The 23,784-nt window shown below is 39.9% G+C and overlaps 1 protein-coding gene across 2 annotated transcripts in view; it reads left to right on the top strand.

The window, feature by feature from the left end:
• VCL (vinculin) overlaps positions 598-23,784 on the top strand; it is a 112,007-nt gene continuing 88,820 nt past the window's right edge. For both annotated transcript variants that reach the window (XM_005699223.3, XM_018042196.1), the window contains exon 1: positions 598-854. In XM_005699223.3, coding sequence (XP_005699280.1) covers positions 687-854 — 168 coding nt within the window. In that variant the 5' untranslated portion in view covers positions 598-686. The remainder of the gene's footprint in view (positions 855-23,784) is intronic.

Raw genomic sequence — 23,784 nt, 5'->3', positions numbered from 1 at the left:
TGTGTGTGTGTGTGTGTGTGTGTGTGTGTGTGTGTGTGCCTGCGCTGTGTGTGAATGAATGGGACACATGTTCCTCTGGGCACCTCTGCTGTTTGAAAGCATTACTGAGAGGAAGTGGAAAACGTATTTTTAGGGCGTCGTGTGAAGGGAAACTTGGGGAGCAGGGAACAGACTAAGGGCTCTCGGGTTTCCTCAGACTCCAGCGCCGCCAGAGGTGAGGAGACCCCGCCCCACTGAGGTGATTCTGCAGAGGGGCGGAGTTCTGCAGGGCCGACGCGGGAGGCGGCCTCGGGGGCGGGGCCCCCGGCTCCAGCCGCTCGCTCCGCTCCCACCATGCCCTTATAAGGAGCGCCCGGCGTTAGGGCTCGGGAATCCGGTCGCAATCCCTGCGGCGCAGCCCCAATCCCAGGCCCCTCCCTTGGGAATGGGGGCGGGGCGGGGTCTTGGCGGCGCGGTTGCGGGGGCGGAGCATATCAAAGAGGGACCAATAGGAGTGGAGGCCTGGGTCTGAGCGGCGCTTCCATTGGGCGCGGCGACGCGAGCGGGCGGGGCGCCCGTGAGGCTGGTTACGCTGAGGGAAGCCCCGACTCAGTAGTCGCTGCTCCGAGTCCGTCTCCGTGCGGCTTCCCGGCCCCTGGTTCTCAGTTCTCTGTAGCCCGCGGTTCGCCGCCCCTCTCGCCGCCGCGATGCCGGTGTTTCATACGCGCACGATTGAGAGCATTCTGGAACCGGTGGCGCAGCAGATCTCGCACCTGGTGATTATGCACGAGGAAGGCGAGGTGGACGGCAAAGCTATCCCTGACCTCACCGCGCCTGTGGCCGCCGTGCAGGCGGCGGTCAGCAACCTCGTTCGGGTGAGCGCGCTGGGCCTGGGATGGGGAACGGGGGCGGGAGACGTTCCTGGGGTCCTGGCTCGGCTTACGGTTCCCGGTCACTGCCTGTGAGTTTGCGCGTGGACTCGGGAGCCAGATCGCCTCAGATTTGAATGTTGACTCCCCCGCTGTCTGACCTTGAGCGAGCCCTCGGGCCTCTCTGAGCTTCAGTCTCCTCATCTATAAAATGGGGACAATCCTAATAACGCCTGCCTCGCGGGTTTCTTGTGAACATTCAGTGAGGTGGTATTTATAAAGTGCCTAGCGCAGCTTATGACCTGTAGTAAGCGCTCAGTAAATGGTAGGTGTTAGGATGTCTGATAGCCCCTTTCCTTCAGCCGGCTGTCGCCCCTCCCGTTGACAGTCTTGCTCTCAGCTCCTTTTTAGGCCTGCCCAGCCTGGCCTCTGGGTTGGCGGGCTCCTCTACTGACTCCCTGCCTCTCCTTCCAGGGATTCTCAAATAGGAGCCACGTTGTTCTGATACTTCTGCCCCTCACCTTGAAACCTGCCTCACCCACCACCCCTCCCCAGAGCTCCGCGGGTCCGGCCCTTTTGTCCACTTGTCTTACTGACCCCTCCTGTCTGTCTCCTCCCTTCCTGAGGAGTCTACTTCTGCTCACACCTCTGGCACTCACAAACGCCGGGTGACTTCTTTATGCAGTAATTCGTGAGCACGAATCCCTTTCCCCCTTTCGCTTAACCCCGCTGCTTTTTATTCCCGCTCCCACCCCCAACTCCTGTGGAGATTTCCACCTGGCTTTACCTGCTGTCACACGACTTCCTCCCCCTGGGGCCTTTCCAGACTCGGGGGCCCTCCTCCTCGGCCCCTCCTCCTGACAGGAAGCAAGATGGAGCTGCCGGGAGAGGCCTGTGGAATCTGGGATCTGCGGCCCCTGCCGGAGAAAAGAACGGGGCGTGTCCTCCCCAAGCCACAACTTTCCTAGATGGCTAAGTGGCTCCGCAGACCCCTGTCCCCCACAGCGGTGACTCGTAACTGAGGTGGTTCCTGGAGGAGGCGGAGCCCGCTTCTGAAATGGGAAAAGAGGTGCTGTGCCCAGTCTCCTAAAACCCTGCTGGCTAATATCACACTTTTCTTTCCCACCCTGGGTGGGTGACTCAGAAGGCTGTTGCCTGTGAGAAGCAACTTCGGAAAAAGTTCAGAAGGCTTCCCCACCGAGCGGTGTAAATATTGTGTGTCAGGGTAGTTAGGAGGCTGGGCGGCCACTGTGGGTCTGGGTGCGGCTTGGGCTCCTTATCTGATTAGAGCACTTTAATGCACTTCAGCTGCTGAAAGTCTTCCTCAGTCTTTAGGGGCCCAGTTCAGGAGACAGTTCAGGAGACTGGTAACTAGGAAGACACTACTGACCAAATTCCCCATCTGTTTTCCCTGTAGATTTAGTTAGACTGTATTCAGGAAGAATACTGTGTTCATTCAAAATGTCTAGTTCTACATTGTTTTTATTTTTTTTTTATAACTAATTTTAATCTAAGGCTCCAGAGCACATTCTTAAGTAGTGTTGTCTAACATGGCTGCATTCCAGGCCTCCATTTTTCAACAAATAGGAAACAATGTAAAGAGACAAGGTAATAGTGTCCCTCCAAGGAGTACTTCAGGAAATGAAATCTTAAAACCACATGTTGCACTTGGAACAGAGCTAGTGTAGTCTAGGGGCTGATATCTGGCTAGGCTATTTAGAGAAAAGTTATTTATGAGCTTCAGTGCATGAATTAATAAGAATTGAATGTCTGTTGTATAGGGAACATTTTAATAAATCAGGTTTTCAGGTTGAAATGTGCATTAGAATCACCAGTGGGGCTTTTTAGAAATAAAGATGTCCAGCTCCCATCGCAGACTTACTGAGGAGGTTGGGTCAAGGTCTTTGTGTTTTTAAGAAGCTCCATAGGTGGCTGTGATACAGTCCCTTAGTAAACATTGTAATCGATTCTGTAAGACAAACACAAAAGAAACGAGGGCAGTGATAAGCTAAAAACAAAATTATTTATTATTACATACTTTCCAATACATTACAAAAGAAGAAATTTGATAGGAGTTAGCAGAGAGAAAGTGAGGAGGATTGTGCTGATAAATAGTCAGTGGTGAACAAAAGTACTTGTGATTAAGTCACTTCCAGATTACAGCAAGTAGATTATCTTGACTCGCTCAGGGAGGCAAGGTGGAGAGAAACTGGAGCTGAAGTTGGTGCATGCTGTATGGGCAGTTTAACAGAAGTCCAATAAAATGAAAAAGAATGGAAGGGAGAGGATAAGAGTGTGTGAGGGAAACTGTATAGATTGTGTTCTGGGGAGCCCAGAGGATTTACCCATCGCTTGGAATTCTGGGTGTCTGTTGTGGCCCTTGGGTATATGCTACTGAATATTGTGATGAATTGTGTACATGTATCAAGTTCCTAACTAGATTGTGTCTCATATGATGTGCTCCCCAGTTCCTACCCTTAACATTGGCACATGGGATGGCTTGATATTGTTGAAGGAAAGAAGGAACTATGGGAAGGCAGATAAATTAGGAGACTAAAAATTGGTTGGTCATGAAGAAAATGAGAGGACTTTGGGTTTGGCAGGCAAAATGGAGCAGGAAATAGGACTATATCAGAAATACAGTAGAAGAAGAATTAGTAGAGCCTGATAATAGAACTCTCAGGGAAGAAATGTGATGTTCCTCTAATGAATCTGATTTTTGAACAAGTTTTCCAAAATGTATGCAACTCACATTTCTTTCAGTTACCTTGGGAGGCTATATCCCTATTCCAATGTTTCTCTTTGGGAGGTTTTTTTTTTTTTTTTTTTTTTACAGATTGTATACACACAAATACATTTGTTTTATTTTGGTCAATAAAATTTTGTCTGAAGTGCGTATTGCTTAACCTTACTACCATTTTTGAGTCTAAAGTGACTTGAATATTTCCAAAATGAAAATATACCCAATGATAATGAAATTCTGCATTGTTAAGCAGTGGTCACCCACTTATCAGATCGGTATTTATTGAGAACCCCCTTTTAACATCAAAGCAGTATTATGTTGGCCACAGTGAGTATAATATTGGATTGAAAGTCATAAGTGGCCCAGAGAAAGTGAAGTATGGAAGTTCAGAGGAAGATGAGGTCACTTTTCTTGAGAGCATGGGGAAGACTGCATGGAGAAGGTAGCCTCTGAACTGGCCTTAAAGAAGGTGGTATTTGAACATTTAAAGATGTGGTAAGAAAGGCATTATAGGTAGAAAGAACTACCTAAACAGAGGGGATAGAATTACTGAGAATCTGAGGGAGGACCAAGTTTTGACTTAGGGAATCATTAAGCAAAACATTTGGATTGCAATTTTTCATGTAATTTGTTGAATAAAAGTAGTCTGGTCACTTTATATATGTATCATCACAATTGAGTGATCACTTTTACTCCACCCGTAGAGAGAGGGTAGGATGAGGTTATTTACATGTCCTTTTTTCTAGTGAATAAGATCATTTTTTAAAAAACAGCTTTGTTGATATATAATTTACATACCATACAATTCACTCATTTAAAGTGTACAGTTCAGTGTTTCTCAGCGTGTTTATAGAATTGTACAACATCTCCAGAGACTAATTTTAGGACATTTTTGTTCCCTCAGAAAGAAACTTCATACCCATTACATTCACTGATTTTCTCCCATCCCCTAATACCCCAGCCTTAGGCAACCATCAATTTGCTTTCAGTGTTTATGGATTTGCACATTTTGGACATTTCATGTAAATGGAATCATAAAATATGTGGCCTCTTGTGTCTGACTTTTCACTTAGCATAATGTTTTCATCTGTGGTGTAGTATGTGTCAGAAATTCATTCCTTTTTGTTGCTGAATAATATTCCATTGTATAAAATAAGGCCATTTTAAACACAGAGAGTGATTCTAATGCAGTAATAAAACAAGGAGGGGACCTAGGAGAAAGAAGGGTAGGAAAGGAAAAATGGAGGAGGAGTACAAGTTCTAAAAGCAATGTGAAAAATTCAGAAGTCTTAGGCTGTCTGTGTTGTAGCATGGTATATAAATTTTTCTTTTTTCCCATTGAAGTGGCCCATAGAAATCTGAGTCTTTGTGACCGTAAAGTCATGCCAGTTTTGTTAATGGGGTTCATACACTTTGCCTTCTCCATTGCATCTGAGGGCAAGTGTTGTAATTACTCCTGGGGCTCATGAAATATTTATTTTGGGAGTTTTGTGGCTTTGACTTTTATGAGCTTCACCCATATATCATACCCTGTTGGGACCAGCTCTGGGACAAACAGCAGCCCTGTCTTTAAACTGATAGATGAGAAAGACTGTTCTGTTCTTAAAAAGAAATCAGCAGTTTATTTTGTTGTTAATACGTTACCTGTATTAACATCTTAAATTATTCCTACTTTAATTTCTTTTGGTTGATGTTGGACTTACTTCATTTAAAATAAATAGCAATGTTTGGGTGACAGGGCTATGGATGATTTTTCTCTTCTTAATATTCTGTATTTTCTAATTTTTAAAATGAAAATATTCATTCCTATATTAAGGAAAAATTAAGATAAATAATAAGAATGTATAATTCTTTATAGTTTATAAAATGCTTTCATATAAACGTGTATAATCTCATAGCAATCCTTTAAGGTAGATATTGCTATGGTCCTAATTTTACAGATGAAGATACTGTAAATCAGTTAAGTAACCTGCCTACAGTGGCACAGCTGCTTAGTGGTGGAGCTTGGACTCGAACTTGGTTTCTCTCACATCTGGAACCTCTGCCTTTTTCACTTTACCATGCTGTGTCCCCTTGTCCTGGATCTGGCAAGATTATTTGTTTAAAGCCTGGCTTTGGCATGGCCTGTGTGAAGGGTATATATTAAAAAAATGATGTGAAGGTAGCATTCTGTTTCACAGTGACATTTAATTCTGCAGCTTAAAAAAAAATAGATACAGATAGTACCAAAGTATCTATGTCTGTAAAAGATGAAGACTTTTTCTAGTGTATTTAGCTGCTTAGCTTGAAGTCTATTAGAACTAAATAGTATTTAAAGTAGGTTTGTAGGATTTCTTTTATTTAAATAGTGTTTAAATTAGGCTTGTGGGTTCTTTGGGGAATTATGAAGTTTCATTTGGAACAGATCAAAAGAGATATACAAATGGGACTTAAATCTGCTCATGACTGAGAGAATGGAAGAGTTTTGGAGACTGTGTTTCTACAACTGTGTTTATAATTTTAGTGGAGTCCCAATAAGTATTTGTTTATATGTACTGACACTATAGAAAGTTGGGCTTTTCTAAAGCTGTTTTATAAATAGCACTGGTATAACAGTGGATACAATAAAAGTTATTTTATATTTCATGGACAAAATAAAAGTTATTTTATATTCTGTGGACAAAATAAAAGGTAAAGTTCTGTGCTGTCAACCACAGTATCCTATGCTGACTCCTTTTGCCCTTGTCAGGAGTAAGGACAGCTTTAAGGCAACTGCTTTTATGGATATGGGACTAATTTGGATTTTAATATTTCTTGTATATTTGTTAAAAGAGTAGTCTGGTAATTTTATATACTTAATTACTGGTTATTTTTACACAGACACACACACACACACATAATACTTATGTTTTATATGTATCACAACTGAGAGGGTCATTATTTTAAAAGTTTTCTGACAACTTCCTGGTCTTTTGCTGGCACACCTTGGGAACATCTTAATTATCCACAGTGTACAGCAGCATAACATGTATTGTTATTCTCTTTTGACAGCCATCATACTTGGTCAGTATTTGTCTTCACTGGGTTGAAGGTTTCTCAATGGCAGGGACCATGTCTGTGTGTTTGCTTCTTTATTTCCAGTGTCAAGTTGGTAATAGGTATGAAATATAACTTAAAAAATACTAAATACATAGCATTCATTTTTTATGCACAAAATATTATAATAGGAATTTTTGTGTGGCAAATATCTTCCATCCCCAGCTTTTAAACATCTAGTATACTGAATTTGAACAGTCTCTTCAAATTTATAATAGGCCTCATCTGAAACAAGTAGAATGTATACTGAGAGGGAGGAATGAATGGCTAACTGCCCATTGTTTGAGATAACAAAAGTGTTAGGCTATTTTGGGTTGTGGTTCTCTGTTTCAGAGTCATTTCAACTATGCAGGCCACTTACTAAATTCATAATGTGCGAATATGTTGCCTCCTGTCTGAAAGTGGCATTGAGATTTTGCATTCTTTTTGAACTCTTTTTGTCTTTTAAAAATTTAACATTTCAGTCCAGGGGTTGATATATTGTTTGGAGCTCTGCTAGTTACAGTGCAGTATCATACCATGAGTCATTAATGCCTCATTAAAAGATTTTTATTTCCTTGAACTATATGGCAGAAGACAAAGATTTCAGAAAGTTGATCTGCTTCTTTTTTTGTGTTTTGGCTGATCTGTGGCCCAACTTTTTCAGTGATCCTTACGTCATGGTCACGACGGTGGGGTATATTTTTACATAATAAACCAGCATTAGAGCAATATCAAAAGAAGTAGCAGTATGGAAAGAGCAAATGTCAGAGATCAGTTGGTATCCCAGCAAGTTTTCTCTCTAGGATAATGCTCTGTGCTCAGGACTCTTGCTGAGAAAGGGTCATTCTGTCAGTTCATGTTGCTTTCAGGCCAGTCTGCTTTTAAATCTTCCCGTATAGAAAGGACTAAAAGAAGAAAACAAACTTTAGCCTTGGCTTTTTTAAGCTCCAACAGCCTTCAGTGCTATGTAGTATAAATATTTCAGAGTGAGCTTTAAGGGGTAAAGTTCAAATCTGTAATAAGACTCTGAAACACCCAGAGATGAAAGTTTATATATGTGAGGAAGTACCTTCCATTGGAGGCTTTCATCTGTCTTTCTGTTGCTTGTCTGGACCTGTAGAATCCTTACAGTATACATTTGGGTATATTGGGCCACACAGACAGTTAAGTTCAGATAACATAAGTTTTGAGTTATCTAGGTGACTACTCCTCTGATTTTTTTTCTGTAATTTTCTTATTCAGTTTCTGTTGGGAATGGTTATGAGAGGAAGGCTATCTTACCTATTTCTCCTTAATAATTTACAAAAAAGTTAATTAGGGAAGGAAGTTGAAATAAATATATCAGTAGAGGATTTTTGTTCATTTATATTTTTAACATAGTTAAAACTGTTTCATCTTTCATTTAAAATAATACTAGTGAATAGTATACTATCAATAATTATTTTTTGTCATGCTGAGCCTTCATATAGTCTTTCAAAAAGAACAGTTTTTGTTACAAAAGTAGTATACTTTTTATTGTTGAAATTTACAAAAATCTATAGTCACAGTCTTCTTACAGAGTTTCTCAGCCTTTTCCAGTCTTTTACCTCTACTCCAAACCAATTTGTTTCCACAGACATAAATACAAACTTAACTATATATAGGTGCACCAGTTCTTATCCCTTTTCCACCACTAACACCCCTCCTCTCAAACCATTTAATTCACTTTCCTGCTCAAAAATTTGCGAACAAAAGCAAGGAAACTCAGTCTGTTATAACTACCCAGGATTTTCACTGCCGTGTGCGGTTTGGGGAGCCATAATGCTTAGCTAACAGCTCTTTAAGTGAGTGGAGAATGAAATAAGTTCAAAATAATGGGCTGGGTCCGGAAAGAACTTCTAATCTCAACATCCTCTTTAAAGATATGGGGTCTTTACACTGAATAAGTTTGTGCATTATATGTACACAAAGGGATAAGGTATGATAGAGTAATGAATAAAAGAGGACTTGTTTAATTAGATATGGGCAGTTAGGGAGTCATTGCTTTCTTTCCAGTCCCTTGGTAAAACTTTGTAGATCTTCTTTGCCTGCATTGGATGACTTGGTATTCTCTTCTGCCGTTAAATGTCGCTGTATACAAATGCCTATGTAATCACAAAGATAAACAGATTCATAAATATTATATTGTGTTGGTTACATAATTGGAACTTTAGATTCCAAAAACTGTTACTTCTATCAGAAGTCAGCTTATTGGATTGGTATGAATGTGGGATGTGTGTATGTATAGAGGATGAGGTGTAGTGAATCTTGGAGCTAAAAATGTTTTACAAGTATTGTTAAGTTGCAGAAAATAGAGTCGTGGCCCTTAGAGAATTTCCCACTGATAAGATTTCCAGTTGAATGATTTTTAAAGGGAAAGTGGCTGAATTTCATTGCAGTTGGCCACAGTCCAAGCCAAAGTCATTCCTTCTTTTGAAATAAGCTTAACTTTATTCCCATAGGTAGGCTTTCTGTGAAGAAAGAAAAATGGTATATTTGTTCTTAGATTTGAAAGTTGAGGGACAACTAGCAACTTATTTAGCTTCCCTGTATTTCCAGCCTTCTCTCTGTCCCCACCCCATCCCTGGAGAACTAGATCATCTTTTATCTGTAAGGTGGACAACATGTTTCTATTCATTTAATTCAAATAGATAAGCATATCTGAATGTGCTGGTAAATTTCTAGTAACACTCAGTTTTCTTATTCTGTGGCTGTCACCCAACAGCAAAATTAGTTATCAGACTCTAGCTATGCACATTGCCTGGTGTTCTGAATGATTTGCTGTCATTCAGTCACTAAATTGTGTCCAACTCATTGTCACCTTATGGACCACAGTATGCCAGGCTTCCCTGTCCTTCTATTTCCCAGAGTTTGCTCAAATTCATGTCCATTGAGTCAGTCATGCCATCCAACCATCTCATCCTTGGTTGTCTGCTTTCTCCTCCTGCCCTCAATCTTTCCCAGCATCAGGGTCTTTTTTCATGAGTTGGTTCTTCACATCAGATGGCCAAGTATTGGAGCTTCAGCTTCAGCATTAGTCCTTCCAGTTAATATTCAGGGTTGATTTCCTTTAGGATTGACTAGTTTCATCTCCTTGCTGTCCACGGGACTCTCAAGAGAAGTCTCCAGTGCCACAATTCAAAAGCATCCATTCTTTGGCACTCAGCCTTCTTTATGGTCCAACTCTCAGATAGGGTCTGTGGCCTCAAATTGTTAAAACACAGGTGAAATTTATGATCTTATAAAAGATGTAGCTTATCTACATTCTCTCCACGCATCAAATTGTTGTGGAATTTAAATTATTTACTTTAAAGGGTTGTGTGTTGGTAACAATAGTTTTTATTCCTTGGAGCCATGGAGAAAATGTGAGTGGTCTAGCAGCAGAATGCTCAGGTGGTATGCCCCCAGTTAGGAAAAGAACTGAGCGTTGGCTTCAGCTTCCCTCTTCCTGTGATTCTCAAGGCACAGTGGGTATTCGTTTCCTTAAAGCCGGGTGCTGCTTGTGGGCCATCACATGGGCTGTTCCCTCTGTCTGAGCTACTCTTTACTTGGATTTTGAAGTAAAGCTGTTCTTTACTTTGATCATTTCTGTTAATCCTCGACTTCCATATTAAATATCAGCTTTTTAGGGTTGACTCTAAAAAGTCAAAGGTTGACCTCCTTGACTCTGCCTTCAGAACTATGTTAGGTCCCTCTATCATATGATTATTTTTTTCTTGATTGTGCTTTTTATAATTGTAAGTCATTATTTGTGTGACGATTACTTCTTTAACATCTTTCCCCCTCTATAGTCCCATGGGCAAATACTGGCTTGGCTGTGTTTGCCCCTGAATTTCCAGCATCCATCGAAGTGCTTGACACATAGAAGAGTCTTAAGGAATGATTGTTGAATGAACAAGAGGGAAGACCACTTGCTGCTTCCTTACCCCCAGACTGTTCTATGCTTTTTGGAAAAATGTATCTCATGCGTGGGTGAATCTTGGCAAAATTTAGCTGCCAATTAGGAAAGCAGCTGTAAATCGTTGCTTAGCATGGGGTATTGCATGCAATAGGATCATCCAATTCATGTTTCCTGAATGAATAAATTCTAGGCGTAGAGTCCTGGAGTGCAGATGGGGATAATCTTTTTCAGCATAGAATCATGCAGGGTATGTAAATGTAAATAAAAATATAGCATGGGTTTGTGATTCTCTATTAGTTTTGATGCTTTGCAAATGAACAGCTTTGGCAATGAGCATCTAGTATGAGTTAGCAAATACCAAAATCAGAGTTTAGATATAGATGTAAGGTACTCCCCTGGAGAAGGGTATGGCAACCCACTCCAGTGTTCTTGCCTTGAGAATCTCATGGACAGAGGAGCCTGGTGGGCTACAGTCCATAGGGTCACAAAGAGTCAGACATAACTGAAGTGACTTAGCATGCATGCACGCACACAAGGTAATTCAGCCTAGAATATAATGGTTAAGAGTAAACTCTTAAGGTTTAAATCCTGCCATTGATTGACACTTACAGCATATATAACATTGGGGAAAGTATTTAATTTCTGTTTCTCATAGTCCTCTGCTGTAAAACAAAGCTAATATTAGTATCTGACTTAGAGTGTAGTATTGTGAAGATTAATGAGGTCATAAAAATGTTTAGAACTATGCCTGACAGGTAAGAGCTCAGTGAGTGTTAGATATATTAATATATTTTCACATGATTTTTAAGTCATATTTTAAATGTTAGTCTAATGAAAAGGCATTGTTGATTTTTTTTTTTTTTAATGTCTAAGTATATCTCCTAACTTTGACTCAACAAGGCAAAGTGCCAGTGAAAGCGTTCCATAGAATTCCATATGTTGTGGAATATATAGTTTTATCAACTGTGGGGAAAATATATCTCACAGTTTAGGTGCCTGAGCCTTTGATTGCAAGTTTCTTGTGATGTAAATCAGACGTCTAAATTTATGATTGATATCTCTCCTTTATTTGGAGCAATAGTGAGGGTACCCACCCCAATTTAAAAGCAGAAATTGAGATTTAGGATTTGAGCTGTATTCCAAGCATTCATTATCCTATTTTCTAAAAAAGAGAAACACTGAAGGGGTAGTCACTAAAATAAATGGAATTGGCTCTTTATAGGTAGAGTTGAAAAGTATAATGGATTTGTGAGATAGAATTCATCTTGTTCTGGAACAGCCAAATTGATTTAACAAATATTTCAGTTCAGTTCAGTTCAGTTCAGTTGCTCAGTCATGTCCAACTCTTTGTGACCTCTTAATGACTACATATTATGCTGGATACTGGAAAAGGTTAGCTTGAAAGGAAGGATAGAATCTCTTCAAATGTCCCATCAATATAAGAGTAATAGATGGACTTCCTGGTGAGTAAGAATCCACCTTCCAATGCAGAGGATGTGGGTTTGATCCCTGGTTGGAAAACTAGGATCCTACATGCCCTGGGACAGTTAAGCCCGTGTGCTGCAACTACTGAGCCCCTGTGCCACACCAAAGACCCAGCACAGCCCTTCCCTCCCCCCTGCCCCCTCCCCGCCAAAAGGAATAGTGAGTTAGAAAAAACTATATTATTTCTGGTGTTTCAGTGGTTTTCTGGAAATTTTTTAACATGCATATTTAGCTTCAAAGTCTTAGAATAATTGGCACCTTTACTGTTTACTTGAATAAAATGGCAAAGTATTTGTAATCCCACTGTCCCCTTATATATGGTTGTCTGAGATTTTGTTTCTCTCTTGATTTTTTTACCCTGTAAATTAGATACTGTTGTTCTCTTATACTGTTGCCTTCCCCCTCATTTACCTATGTGTTCACCATTTTCTTTGTGATATAAGAGAAACAGTGAACAAATCTCCCTTCTTCCTGAAGTCTCTCCTTTACTAATATCTTTAGGTGGGTCTTTGGGCAGTACACACTCTAGTTCTTTTATCTGAAAATATCTTTTACTTTGGCATCTTTTTTTTGAAAGATTGGATATACAAAACTAGGCAGGTAGTAATTTTTCTCTAGCGCCTTTAAAATATTATTCCAGTGTTTTCTGCATTCAAATCTGCCATCAGTCTAATTGTTATTTTGCTCTAGATGATGATTTTTTTCCTTAGTGAGTTTTAAAGTCCTTATTTATCTTTCTTGGGATTTTTTGGTCTCCCTGATTTTGAGGATCAGTTTCTTTTATCAATGCTAGAAAATTCTTAACTATCATCTCTTTTGCCAAGAAAATGCACTGGTCATAGGAAACACCCTCTTCCAACAACACAAGAGAAGACTACACATGGACATCACCAGATGGTCAAAACTGAAATCAGATTGATTATATTCTTTGCAGCCAAAGATGGAGAAGCTCTATACAGTCAACAAAAACAAGACCAGGAGCTGACTGTGGCTCAGATCATGAACTCCTTATTACCAAATTCAGACTTAAATTGAAGAAAGTAGGGAAAACCGCTAGACCATTCAGGTATGACCTAAATCAAATCCCTTATGATTATACAGTGGAAGTGAGAAATAGATTTAAGGGCCTAGATCTGATAGATAGAGTGCCTGATGAACTATGGAATGAGGTTCGTGACACCGTACAGGAGACAGGGATCAAGACCATCCCCATGGGAAAGAAATGCAAAAAAAGCAAAATGGCTGTCTGGGGAGGCCTTACAAATAGCTGTGAAAAGAAGAGAGGCGAAAAACAAAGGAGAAAAGGAGATATAAGCATCTGAATGCAGAGTTCCGAAGAATAGCAAGAAGAGATAAGAAAGCCTTCTTCAGTGATCAATGCAAAGAAATAGAGGAAAACAACAGAATGGGAAAGACTAGAGATCTCTTCAAGAAAATTAGAGATACCAAGGGAACATTTCATGCAAAGATGGGCTTGATAAAGGACAGAAATGGTTTGGGCCTAACAGAAACAGAAGATATTAAGAAGAAGTGGCAAGAAGACACAGAAGAACTGTACCAAAAAGATCTTCACGACCCGGATAATCATGATGGTGTGATCACTCACCTAGAGCCAGACATCCTGGAATGTGAAGTCAAGTGGGCCTTAGAAAGCATCACTACAAACAAAGCTAGTGGAGGTGATGCAATTCCAGTTGAGCTGTTTCAAATCCTGAAAGATGATGCTGTGAAAGTGCTGCACTCAATATGCCAGCAAATTTGGAAAACTCAGCAGTGGCCACAGGACTGGAAAAGGCCAGTTTTCATTCCAATCCCAAAGAAAGGCAATGCCAAAGAATGCTCAAACTACTGCACAGTTGGACTCATCTCACACGCTAGTAAAGTAATGCTCAAAATTCTCCAAGCCAGGCTTCAGCAATACGTGAACCATGAACTTCCAGATGTTCAAGCTGGTTTTTGAAAAGGCAGAGGAATCAGAGATCAAATGGCCAACATCCGCTGGATCATGGAAAAAGCAAGAGAGTTCCAGGAAAACATCTATTTCTGCTTTATTGACTATGCCAAAGCCTTTGACTGTGTGGACCACAATAAACTGTGGAAAATTCTGAAAGAGATGGGAATACCAGACCACCTGACCTGCCTCTTGAGAAATCTGTATACAGGTCAGGAAGCAACAGTTAGGACTGGACATGGAACAACAGACTGGTTCCAAATAGGAAAAGGAGTACATCAAGGCTGTATATTGTCACCCTGCTTATTTAACTTCTGTGCAGAGTACATCATGAGAAACGCTGGACTGGAAGAAACACAAGCTGGAATCAAGATTGCCGGGAGAAATATCAATAACCTCAGATATGCAGGTGACACCATGCTTATGGCAGAAAGTGAAGAGGAACTAAAAAGCCCCTTGAAGAAAGTGAAAGAGGAGAGGGAAAAGTTAGCTTAAAGCTCAACATTCAGAAAACGAAGATCATGGCTTCCAGTCCTATCACTTCATGGGAAATAGATGGGGAAACAGTGGAAACAGTGTCAGACTATTTTTTGGGGCTCCAAAATCACTGCAGATGGTGACTGCAGCCATGAAATTAAAAGATGCTTACTCCTTGGAAGAAAAGTTATGACCAACCTAGATAGCATATTCAAAAGCAGAGACATTACTTTGCCGACTAAGGTCCGTTTAGTCAAGGCTATGGTTTTTCCAGTAGTCATGTATGGATGTGAGAGTTGGACTGTGAAGAAGGCTGAGTGCCGAAGAATTGATGCTTTTGAACTGTGGTGGAGAAGACTCTTGAGAGTCCCTTGGACTGCAAGGAGATCAGCCCTGAGATTTCTTTGGAAGGAATGATGCTAAAGCTGAAACTCCAGTACTTTGGCCACCTCATGCGAAGAGTTGACTCATTGGAAAAGACTCTGATGCTGGGAGGGATTGGGGGCAGGAGGAGAAGGGGACGACAGAGGATGAGATGGCTGGATGGCATCAGACGTGAGTCTGAGTGAACTCTGGGAGTTGGTGATGGACAGGGAAGCCTGGCGTGCTGCGATTCATGGGGTCGCAAAGAGTTGGACAGTTCAGTTGCAGCGACTGAACTGAACTGAATCATATCTTTGAATTTTTGCCTTTCTTCATTTTGTTCTCATCCTTTGGAAGTGTAGAGATTTTCTCACTCTATCCTCTGTATATCTGAACTGCTTATATTTTCCATTTTGTTATTTCTTCAGCTCTTCCAGTTTGTTCTTTCTCATTCAACTGGGTCTAATATGCCATTTAGTTCAGCCATTGAGTTTTTAATTTAAATGGCAGTATTTCTCATTTTTAGAATTGTATCTTTTTCAAAATCTTGTCAGTATTGGTAGTCTCTTGTTGTTTCATCATACTTCTTAAAAAAGATTGCTTTTATTTTCATTTTGTTTGATGAAAAACATCTTGGAGTGTAAGGAACTATGAGAGTAGAAAGGCAGTTATAAATGCCAGGAAAGCATTACTGTTGAAGTCACTGATTCGTTTTTTTTCCTCTTTTAAAAAAATTTTATTGTAGTAAAATATACATAAAATTTACTGTATTAACTATTTTTAAGTATGTCGTTTTGTGGCATTAAGTACATTCACATTTTTCTGTAGCCATCACCATGATCTCCAGAATTTTTATTTTTCTCGGTTGGAACTTTGTACTCATTAAACCCTATCTCCCCATTTCTTTCTTTGGTAACTGCAATTCCACTCTCCATCCCACTTAATTTGACTTCTCTAGGTACCTTCAGTTCAGCTCAGTTCAGTCGCGTCCGACTTTTTGCGACCCCATGAATTGCGGCACACCAGGCCTCCCTGTCCATCACCAACTCCCAGAGTTCACTCAGACTCACGTCCATCGAGTCCGTGATGCCATCCAGCCATCTCATCCTCTGTCATCCCCTTCTCCTCCTGCCCCCAATCCCTCCCAGCATCAGAGTCTTTTCCAATGAGTCAACTCTTCACATGAGGTGGCCAAAGTACTGGAGCTGCACCTTTTAGCATCATTCCAAGTATAAACATATAGTAAGAACAGTATTTGTTCTTTTGTGAGTGGCATATTTCACTTAGCAATGTATCTTTGGATTTCATCCATATTGTAGCAAGTGTCAAAATTTCCTTCCTTTGTAAGGTTGAATAATATTCCATTTTATCACATTTGGCTTCTAGCATTTGACTAAGGCGAGTAATGCTGCTATTTCATCACACTTTTAATGCTTTCTGAGGTCTGGACTCTGTCCCCAAGGGGTATAAACTGACGAACTCATGGGGGACTGCAAACCCAACTTCTAATACAAGGGCGCAAACTTGTAATCAAAGTCTGAAGGACCTTTTAAAGAGTAAGGTGGAAAGAAGACAAGAGGGGAAGTTCATTCTGTGTTACAGAGAAGCAGTGTTTGAAGCATGAGAGTGCGCGCCCGCCAGAGAAAACCTGGAATGCCTTCTGAGCAGAGAGAATGAAAAGATAGAAGAGTGTGAGTGTGCCGTAGGGAGTGGGGAAGCTTTAGTGATGATACTGTTAAGGTAGATTGTGCTAGTTTGTGAAGGGACTTACATGCCATATTAATCACTGAAACCTCCAGTTTTTGAATAAGTGAAAACTTTACCCTGGTTCAGAATTTAAAATAGTGAATTGTCTCCGTCCCACCCTTGAACTCCAGCCACCTTGGTTCCCTCAGAGGAAACTAATGGACACAGGAGACCAAATGTCTTGAGTGTGCTTCTAGAGATAGTTATGCATATTCAGGCAGTTGTATTCCTCTTTTATACAGATGGTGACCTATTACCCTGTTTTGTTCCTTGATTTTTTTCCCCCTTAACCTGTTTAGAAGAACATTTCTTATCAGTTTATATAGAACTTTCTCTTTTTTTAAATTACATTTTTTTCTTTCTGGGCCATACCACATGGCATGAGTGATCTTATTTCCCTGACCAGGGATCGAACCCCTTGCAGTGGACGTACAGGGTTCTAACCACTGGATCACCAAGGAAGTCCTATCTTCCTTTTTTTTTTTTAAATTATAGTTGATGTACAATATTATATGTTATAGGTACAGTAGAGTAATTCATAATTTTTAACGGTTATAGTCCATTTACAGTTATTATGAGATATTGGGAATATTTTCTGTATTGAATAGTATATCCTTTTACTTGTTCCATACAAGCTTTCTCTTCTTTTGATAGTTACATAATGATTCACTGATGGTTGTAACACAGTTTATTTAACTAGACCCTTGTGGAAGTACCTTAAGTTACGTATGATCTTTTACTAATTCAGGCAGTGTGGCAATGAATGACATAGATATGTCATTTTATATGTGTGCAGGTACATTTATAGATAATTTTTAGAAGGGGAATTATGTTTCATGTTATGTTATATTCATGAATTCTGTTTCATGAACATTCTAAGCCCCGGATGTTTAGGCAATGGAGGGATTTTAAGCTGATGTTTAACATGGATAGTTTTGAGCTTTAGTAAGACATCCCTGGTAGTGGTGAGGCGATAGATCAACAAGTGAGACACAGGAGTTGGAGAGCCACCCATTCAAAATGGTTAAGGTTGCCTTCAAGCAGTGGGAGGAATGTAGATAAAGAGGGGACATTCTAGAGATAGCATCTTTAGTACATAATTTACATTTGGATTCATAGTATTCTCAACAATGTGTCAGTAAAACAAATGTTTTAAAAACTATTTTATGTATCCTCAATTATTTTATTTATACTATGTGCTTATCATTCCCATAAGTGGCAGGGCCAGTTTTAATTTTGCAAATAAAATCACTTTGAACTGCATGACTGAATAACTAGAATCCTTATCAAATTTCAAAGAAGTCAACGATTTTATTGACACAGCAAGTTGTATCCAAACTTTTTTGATCTCATGTGAAAGCAGGAAAACTCTCTAGAGAAGACAGAAAGAAAAGATCTAATTGAAATTGGAAGCTCAAAGAAAGGTCTGTAAAGGAATGATTATACTTACCGTTGAACTCAGGTATGCCAGTGGTTTTTAATTACTCCAATGTGTATTCCAAGATGGCATGGAAAGATTTGCATGCTAAGATGTTATGCAAAAAACAGCAGGCGGATATGTTTAGAATGATTCCATTTTGTATTATTTTATATGTGGAAGAGCATATACTAAAATGTGGGATTGAGTCTTGGGGTTTCAGGTTAAAATTTTTGTTTTTCTTACCATAATTCATGTTTGTCTTCTAACGGTGAACATGTACAACTTTTGAAGTAAAAAAAAGAGATAAGTATTTTCCCACATCTTTTTATCATTATTGTTTGCATTATTCTCACTGCCTGGAATTATTTTTCCTCTCCTGTTTAAAAGGGATCCAGTGTTGATGTCACTTCCTCCATGAAGCTCCATTTAGGTTGCTTAGTTGAAATTAATCTCTGAATTTGCTGTTCCCATGAGGCGTGGCCATGTTTCCTATCGAATACTAACATGAATTAGAGCTGTTGCAATGCGTGCATGTCTCCCTGCACCCCTCTTCTTCCAGCTCCACCCAGCTTCCAAATTTGAGTTCTAGAAACATGGAGTGTTCCCATTGACTCGGATTGCTCACACTTGATAGACCCTAGAATGTTGAATTGGTTGTATTTGTAGCAGTGCAATATTTTCCTGTGTCAGAGCAAAGCAAAGATAGATATAAATTCTGAGTCACAATCAGCAGGGTGATTTTTAAATTCTGAGGGCAATGATATATCTATGCACACTGGATGTATACTCTTTCCTAATTTGTGAAGGCCGCTGAAAATTACCTCTATAACTGCCATATCTATTGCATCTCTAAAACCAAAACACAAAAGCTACATTTTACCTGAGAACTTTTATCTTGGAACTGGAAATTCTAACTTGGGTTGTTTGTTTGAAAGCTTCCACAGAAAGGCAAATTCCTCAGTCAACTGCAGTCATGAACTCTACTGCAGACACTGAGGAATGGGAATGCAAAAATCACCTTTTCCCCCCTTTCCTGGAAATTGACCTCTTGTATTATCTTTGTGAAATAAACCTTTTCCTCATCATTTTTTAAAGTAGTGTTTTGTTGATCCTTCCATATCGTGTCCACCCCCCCCCACCCCCACCGCCTTTTCTTAAAGCTACCAGCCTAGATTAGGCTTTAATATTACCTTTTCTTGAGAGTTGTCTATTAATTTCTCACTCTCATCTATTACTGGCAAGTAAAGATTCTAGGTACAACTCTGATCTCAACACTTTCTGTCCAGAAACCGGCATCTCCTCCCATTGTTTTCTAAATTCATCTAAATTCCTTTTTCCAGCTCTTTTTAAAAATTGAATATATTTGACATATAACATTGTTAAAATTTTAGTTATACAATGTTTTTTATCAAAGAAAGATATTTTATATATTCATATATTGCAATATGTTGCTGGTTAGTACTATTTATCACATATAATTATAGTACAGTCTTGTCTATCTTATTCTAGCTCTTGATGGTTATTACACTTTATCCCCTTTCTGTTCGTATTTCTCTATGGAGTAGAGAAACTGGCAAATTACAGCCTGTGGGCCAAATTTTGTACTGCCTGGGAGCTAAGAATAGTGTTTAATTTTGAAGTATTTGGAAAGTCAGAAGAAGAAGATTTCGTGACACATGAATTTATATAATATTGAAATTTTAATATCCATAAATAAAACTATTAGAACACAGCCTTGCACATTTATTTACATGTTTTCTATGACTGCTTTCACACTACAGTAGTGAGAAGTGCTGGCACAGAAGTGCTGTGCTGTATGACCCACAGAGCCTAAAGGGTTTACTCTCTGGCCCTTCATGGAAAAAACTGCCAACCCTTGACCTAGAGTCATAGATTTATAAAGTTGGAAATAAGACCTCAGAGATGTTCTGCTCCAACTCTTCATTTTAAAAATGAGAAAATGTATTCTCAGATGCAGTCAACAGTATGTCTAAAGCAAGGTCCCTTTGGCAGCAGAAAAGCCAAGATCAGAATTACTGCTGGTCCTGCTTTTCCATGGTACCCTTCCATGAAGTCTGTACCAGCCTGGTGAGACTGCTGGCTGTTCATGAACAAACTCCAGTTTGTGTCACCTCTGCTTCTATGCATATGCTGAATTACCTTCCAAGATGCCTTCCTCCCTCCAGACATTTTATCCATTCATACCTTAAGGCTCATCTAAAATACTGAAGATTGCCTTTATCTCAGCAACTGGTTGAGCTCTCTGTCCACCTACCCCTAGTATTACTAAGTTATAGCTCCCTGATAGAACTAACGAGAGTCATTTAGTTCTGATGCTATTCCAGGCCATAAACTTAGTAACAGTGCATCTGTATATCACCTGAGGAAGTGTCACCAGCGCATTGCCTTACTCACAAAATTCTTAGGACATAGTGAACCAATCTAAAATGTCAAGATCCAGAGGCACTTTCAAGATCTCTAATTTACTTCTCTTCTATTAAAAAAGAAAGAGTAAAAATGAAACAGCACTGAGTAGTATTTTCGATGGGATCAGCTATATAGAAGAGTTCATAGGGAATTTACCTACACTGTATTCACCTGGCTATTAATGAAGTATATACACCCTGGGAAGAGGAACTTGGGTTTGTCCTAAGGAGGATTATCTAACTGTGTGATGATTATTTGAGCCTTTAGTATATTTGTTGATTACTAGGACTTCCCTGGTGGCTCAGATGGTAAAGAATCTGCCTGCAATGTGGGAGACCTGGGTTTGATCCCTGGGTTGGGAAGATCCCCTGGAGTTCAGTTCAGTTGAGTCGCTCAGTCATGTCCGACTCTTTGCGACCCCATGAATCCCAGCACGCCAGGCCTCCTTGTTCATCACCATCTCCTGGAGTTCACTCAGACTCACGTCCATCGAGTCCATGATGCCATCCAGCCATCTCATCCTCGGTCGTCCTCTTCTCCTCCTGCCCCCAATCCCTCCCAGCATCAGAGTCTTTTCCAATGAGTCAACTCTTCGCATGAGGTGGCCAAAGTACTGGAGTTTCAGCTTTAGCATCATTCCCTCCAAAGAAATCCCAGGGCTGATCTCCTTTAGGATGGACTGGTTGGATCTCCTTGCAGTCCAAGGGACTCTCAAGAGTCTTCTCCAACACCACAGTTCACAAGCATCAATTCTTCGGCACTCAGCCTTCTTCACAGTCCCGACTCTCACATCCATACATGACCACTGGAAAAACCATAGCCTTGACTAGACGGACCTTAGTCAGCAAAGTAATGTCTCTGCTTTTGAATATGCTATCTAAGTTGGTCATAACTTTTCTTCCAAGGAGTAAGCGTCTTTTAATTTCATGGTTGCAGTCACCATCTGCAGTGATTCTGGAGCCCCCAAAAAATAAAGTCTGACACTGTTTCCACTGTTTCCCCATCTATTTCCCATGAAGTGATGGGACTGGATGCCATGATCTTCGTTTTCTGAGTGTTGAGCTTTAGGCCAACTTTTTCGCTCTCCTCTTTCACTTTCATCAAGAGGCTTTTTAGCTCCTCTTCACTTTCTGCCATAAGGGTGGTGTCATCTCCATATCTGAGGTGATTGATATTTCTCCCGGCAGTCTTGATTCCAGCTTGTGTTTCTTCCAGTCCAGCGTTTCTCATGATGTACTCTGCATAGAAGTTAAATAAGCAGGGTGACAATATACAGCCTTGACGTACTCCTTTTCCTATTTGGAACCAGTCTCTGCATACAGATTTCTCAAGAGGCAGGTCAGGTGGTCTGGTATTCCCATCTCTTTCAGAATTTTCCACAGTTTATTGTGGTCCACACAGTCAAAGGCTTTGGCATAGTCAATAAAGCAGAAATAGATGTTTTTCTGGAACTCTGTTGCTTTTTCCATGATCCAGCAGATGTTGGCCATTTGATCTCTGGTTCCTCTGCCTTTTCTAAACCCAGCTTGAACGTCAGGGAGTTCATGGTTCACATATTGCTAAAGCCTGGCTTGGAGAATTTTGAGCATTACTTTACTAGCATGTGAGATGAGTGCAATTGTGTGGTAGTTTGAGCATTCTTTGGCATTGCCTTTCTTTGGAATTGGAATGAAAACTGGCCTTTTCCAGTCCTGTGGCCACTGCTTTTTCCAAATTTGCTGGCATATTGAGTGTAGCACTTTCACAGCATCATCTTTCAGGATTTGAAACAGCTCAATTGGAATTCCATCACCTCCACTAGCTTTGTTCGTAGTGATGCTTTCTAAGGCCCACTTGACTTCACATTCCAAGATGTCTGGAAACCCACTTGTATTCTTGCCTGGAGAATCCCCATGGACAGAGGAGCCCAGCAGGGTACATACAGTCCATGGGGTCTCAAAGAGTTGGACACGACTGAGTGACTAAGCATAGCCATAGGCTTATAGAAACTTGCTGCTAAGGTAGGAATGCACACAAATTCAACAATAAAAACCTTCCATGTTCTCTTTCAATCTCCAGGGATTTTCTTCTGTCATACTTTCCATACAAACTCTCAATTTGGATGACTTCCATTTATGAACTAAATATAGGCATTTATTGCCCTGTAATGAACCATTAGGAGAATACTTGATGTTTAGTAAGGACTGAAGAGAAAAAGATTGTAATTTAATGTTCAGGTGCATTGCCAGCATTGTTTTTAGTTTTGTTAAAAAAAAAACAGTACCAAAAAAAAGTCAAACTAGATGGATGAATGGACTCTCATTATAGTGTAATTCTTTTAGTTCTATTTCTTCCTTTTGCCCAACTGGGAATAAGTTACCTAAGATGACAGCGCCAGAACTTACTAATGGGTTTAGTTGTCTGTGGCAACTGCTGAACAGATAGATATCTAGGCTGCAGTATAGATAGTTTGTATTAGAAAGCAAATGAAACAAAAGGACATTGACTTTAATATTCTTGTCAAAGTCTTTTTGATTAGACTGATTAGACTCAGGCTTTGTCTAATTTGTTATTGTTACATGAAGAACAGTGATGAAATGCAATGTGCAAAAGGCATACACATGACTAGTATTGCTGTAGATGGTTGATGACTTTTTTCTATCTATACATCTTGGCTGGTTTATTTCACTTTTCAACAAGTTTAAAACTAAGTGTGCTCAGCCCGTATATAATCTCACTAAGTTATATTTATAGTAGTTGAGAAGAAAAAAAAGAGAAGCCTAAAGGTAAAACTGTGGGGGTTTTATAGGTACTATAACACAGGAGTTTTTCCTATAAGCTTTATATTGGGAGCCTTAACCATTTGACACATTAATATTACAAAACATTGAATTTCCAGTTCTGGTTGCTTGTAAGAAGTGTGTTTGTAGCTTGAGGTAAGAAATAGAATAGTTTTACTTATGGCCCTAATTGAATGGATCAGAGCGTCTTTTATAGCCTAGAGCCAAATTAAATTACTATACTGTAAAGTGACTCTGAATAATTTCCAGTTACCAGGCAGGATGGTTCCCAACAGTAGTAACAATATTTATTTTTGCTATTGGGTTACTACTTCAAGTTTGAGTACACTTTTTTTTTTTAAAGGGCTTTATTGTTGATCATTCCTGGTTCAATTTTGAAAGCTAGTTGTAGCCAGGTTGACTCAGTTGATCATCTTTAAGCAAGTAACAGTTAAGAAGCTTAAGCAACTGAAGCCCTAATGAGCGTGACCCCTGTTTGCTGTGTAAATTTTCTAACTTCTGGGAAGGAAAATCAAACAACATAAGTTGTTTAAACTTCATCTTGATGGTTTATATTTGCCTGTTGTGA

This window comes from Capra hircus, chromosome 28 (genome assembly GCF_001704415.2).
Source record: "Capra hircus breed San Clemente chromosome 28, ASM170441v1, whole genome shotgun sequence".
Lineage (NCBI taxonomy): Eukaryota > Metazoa > Chordata > Mammalia > Artiodactyla > Bovidae > Capra > Capra hircus.
The sequence above is the reverse complement of the archived record's forward strand: the minus strand, read 5'-3'. Positions and strand labels throughout refer to the sequence as shown.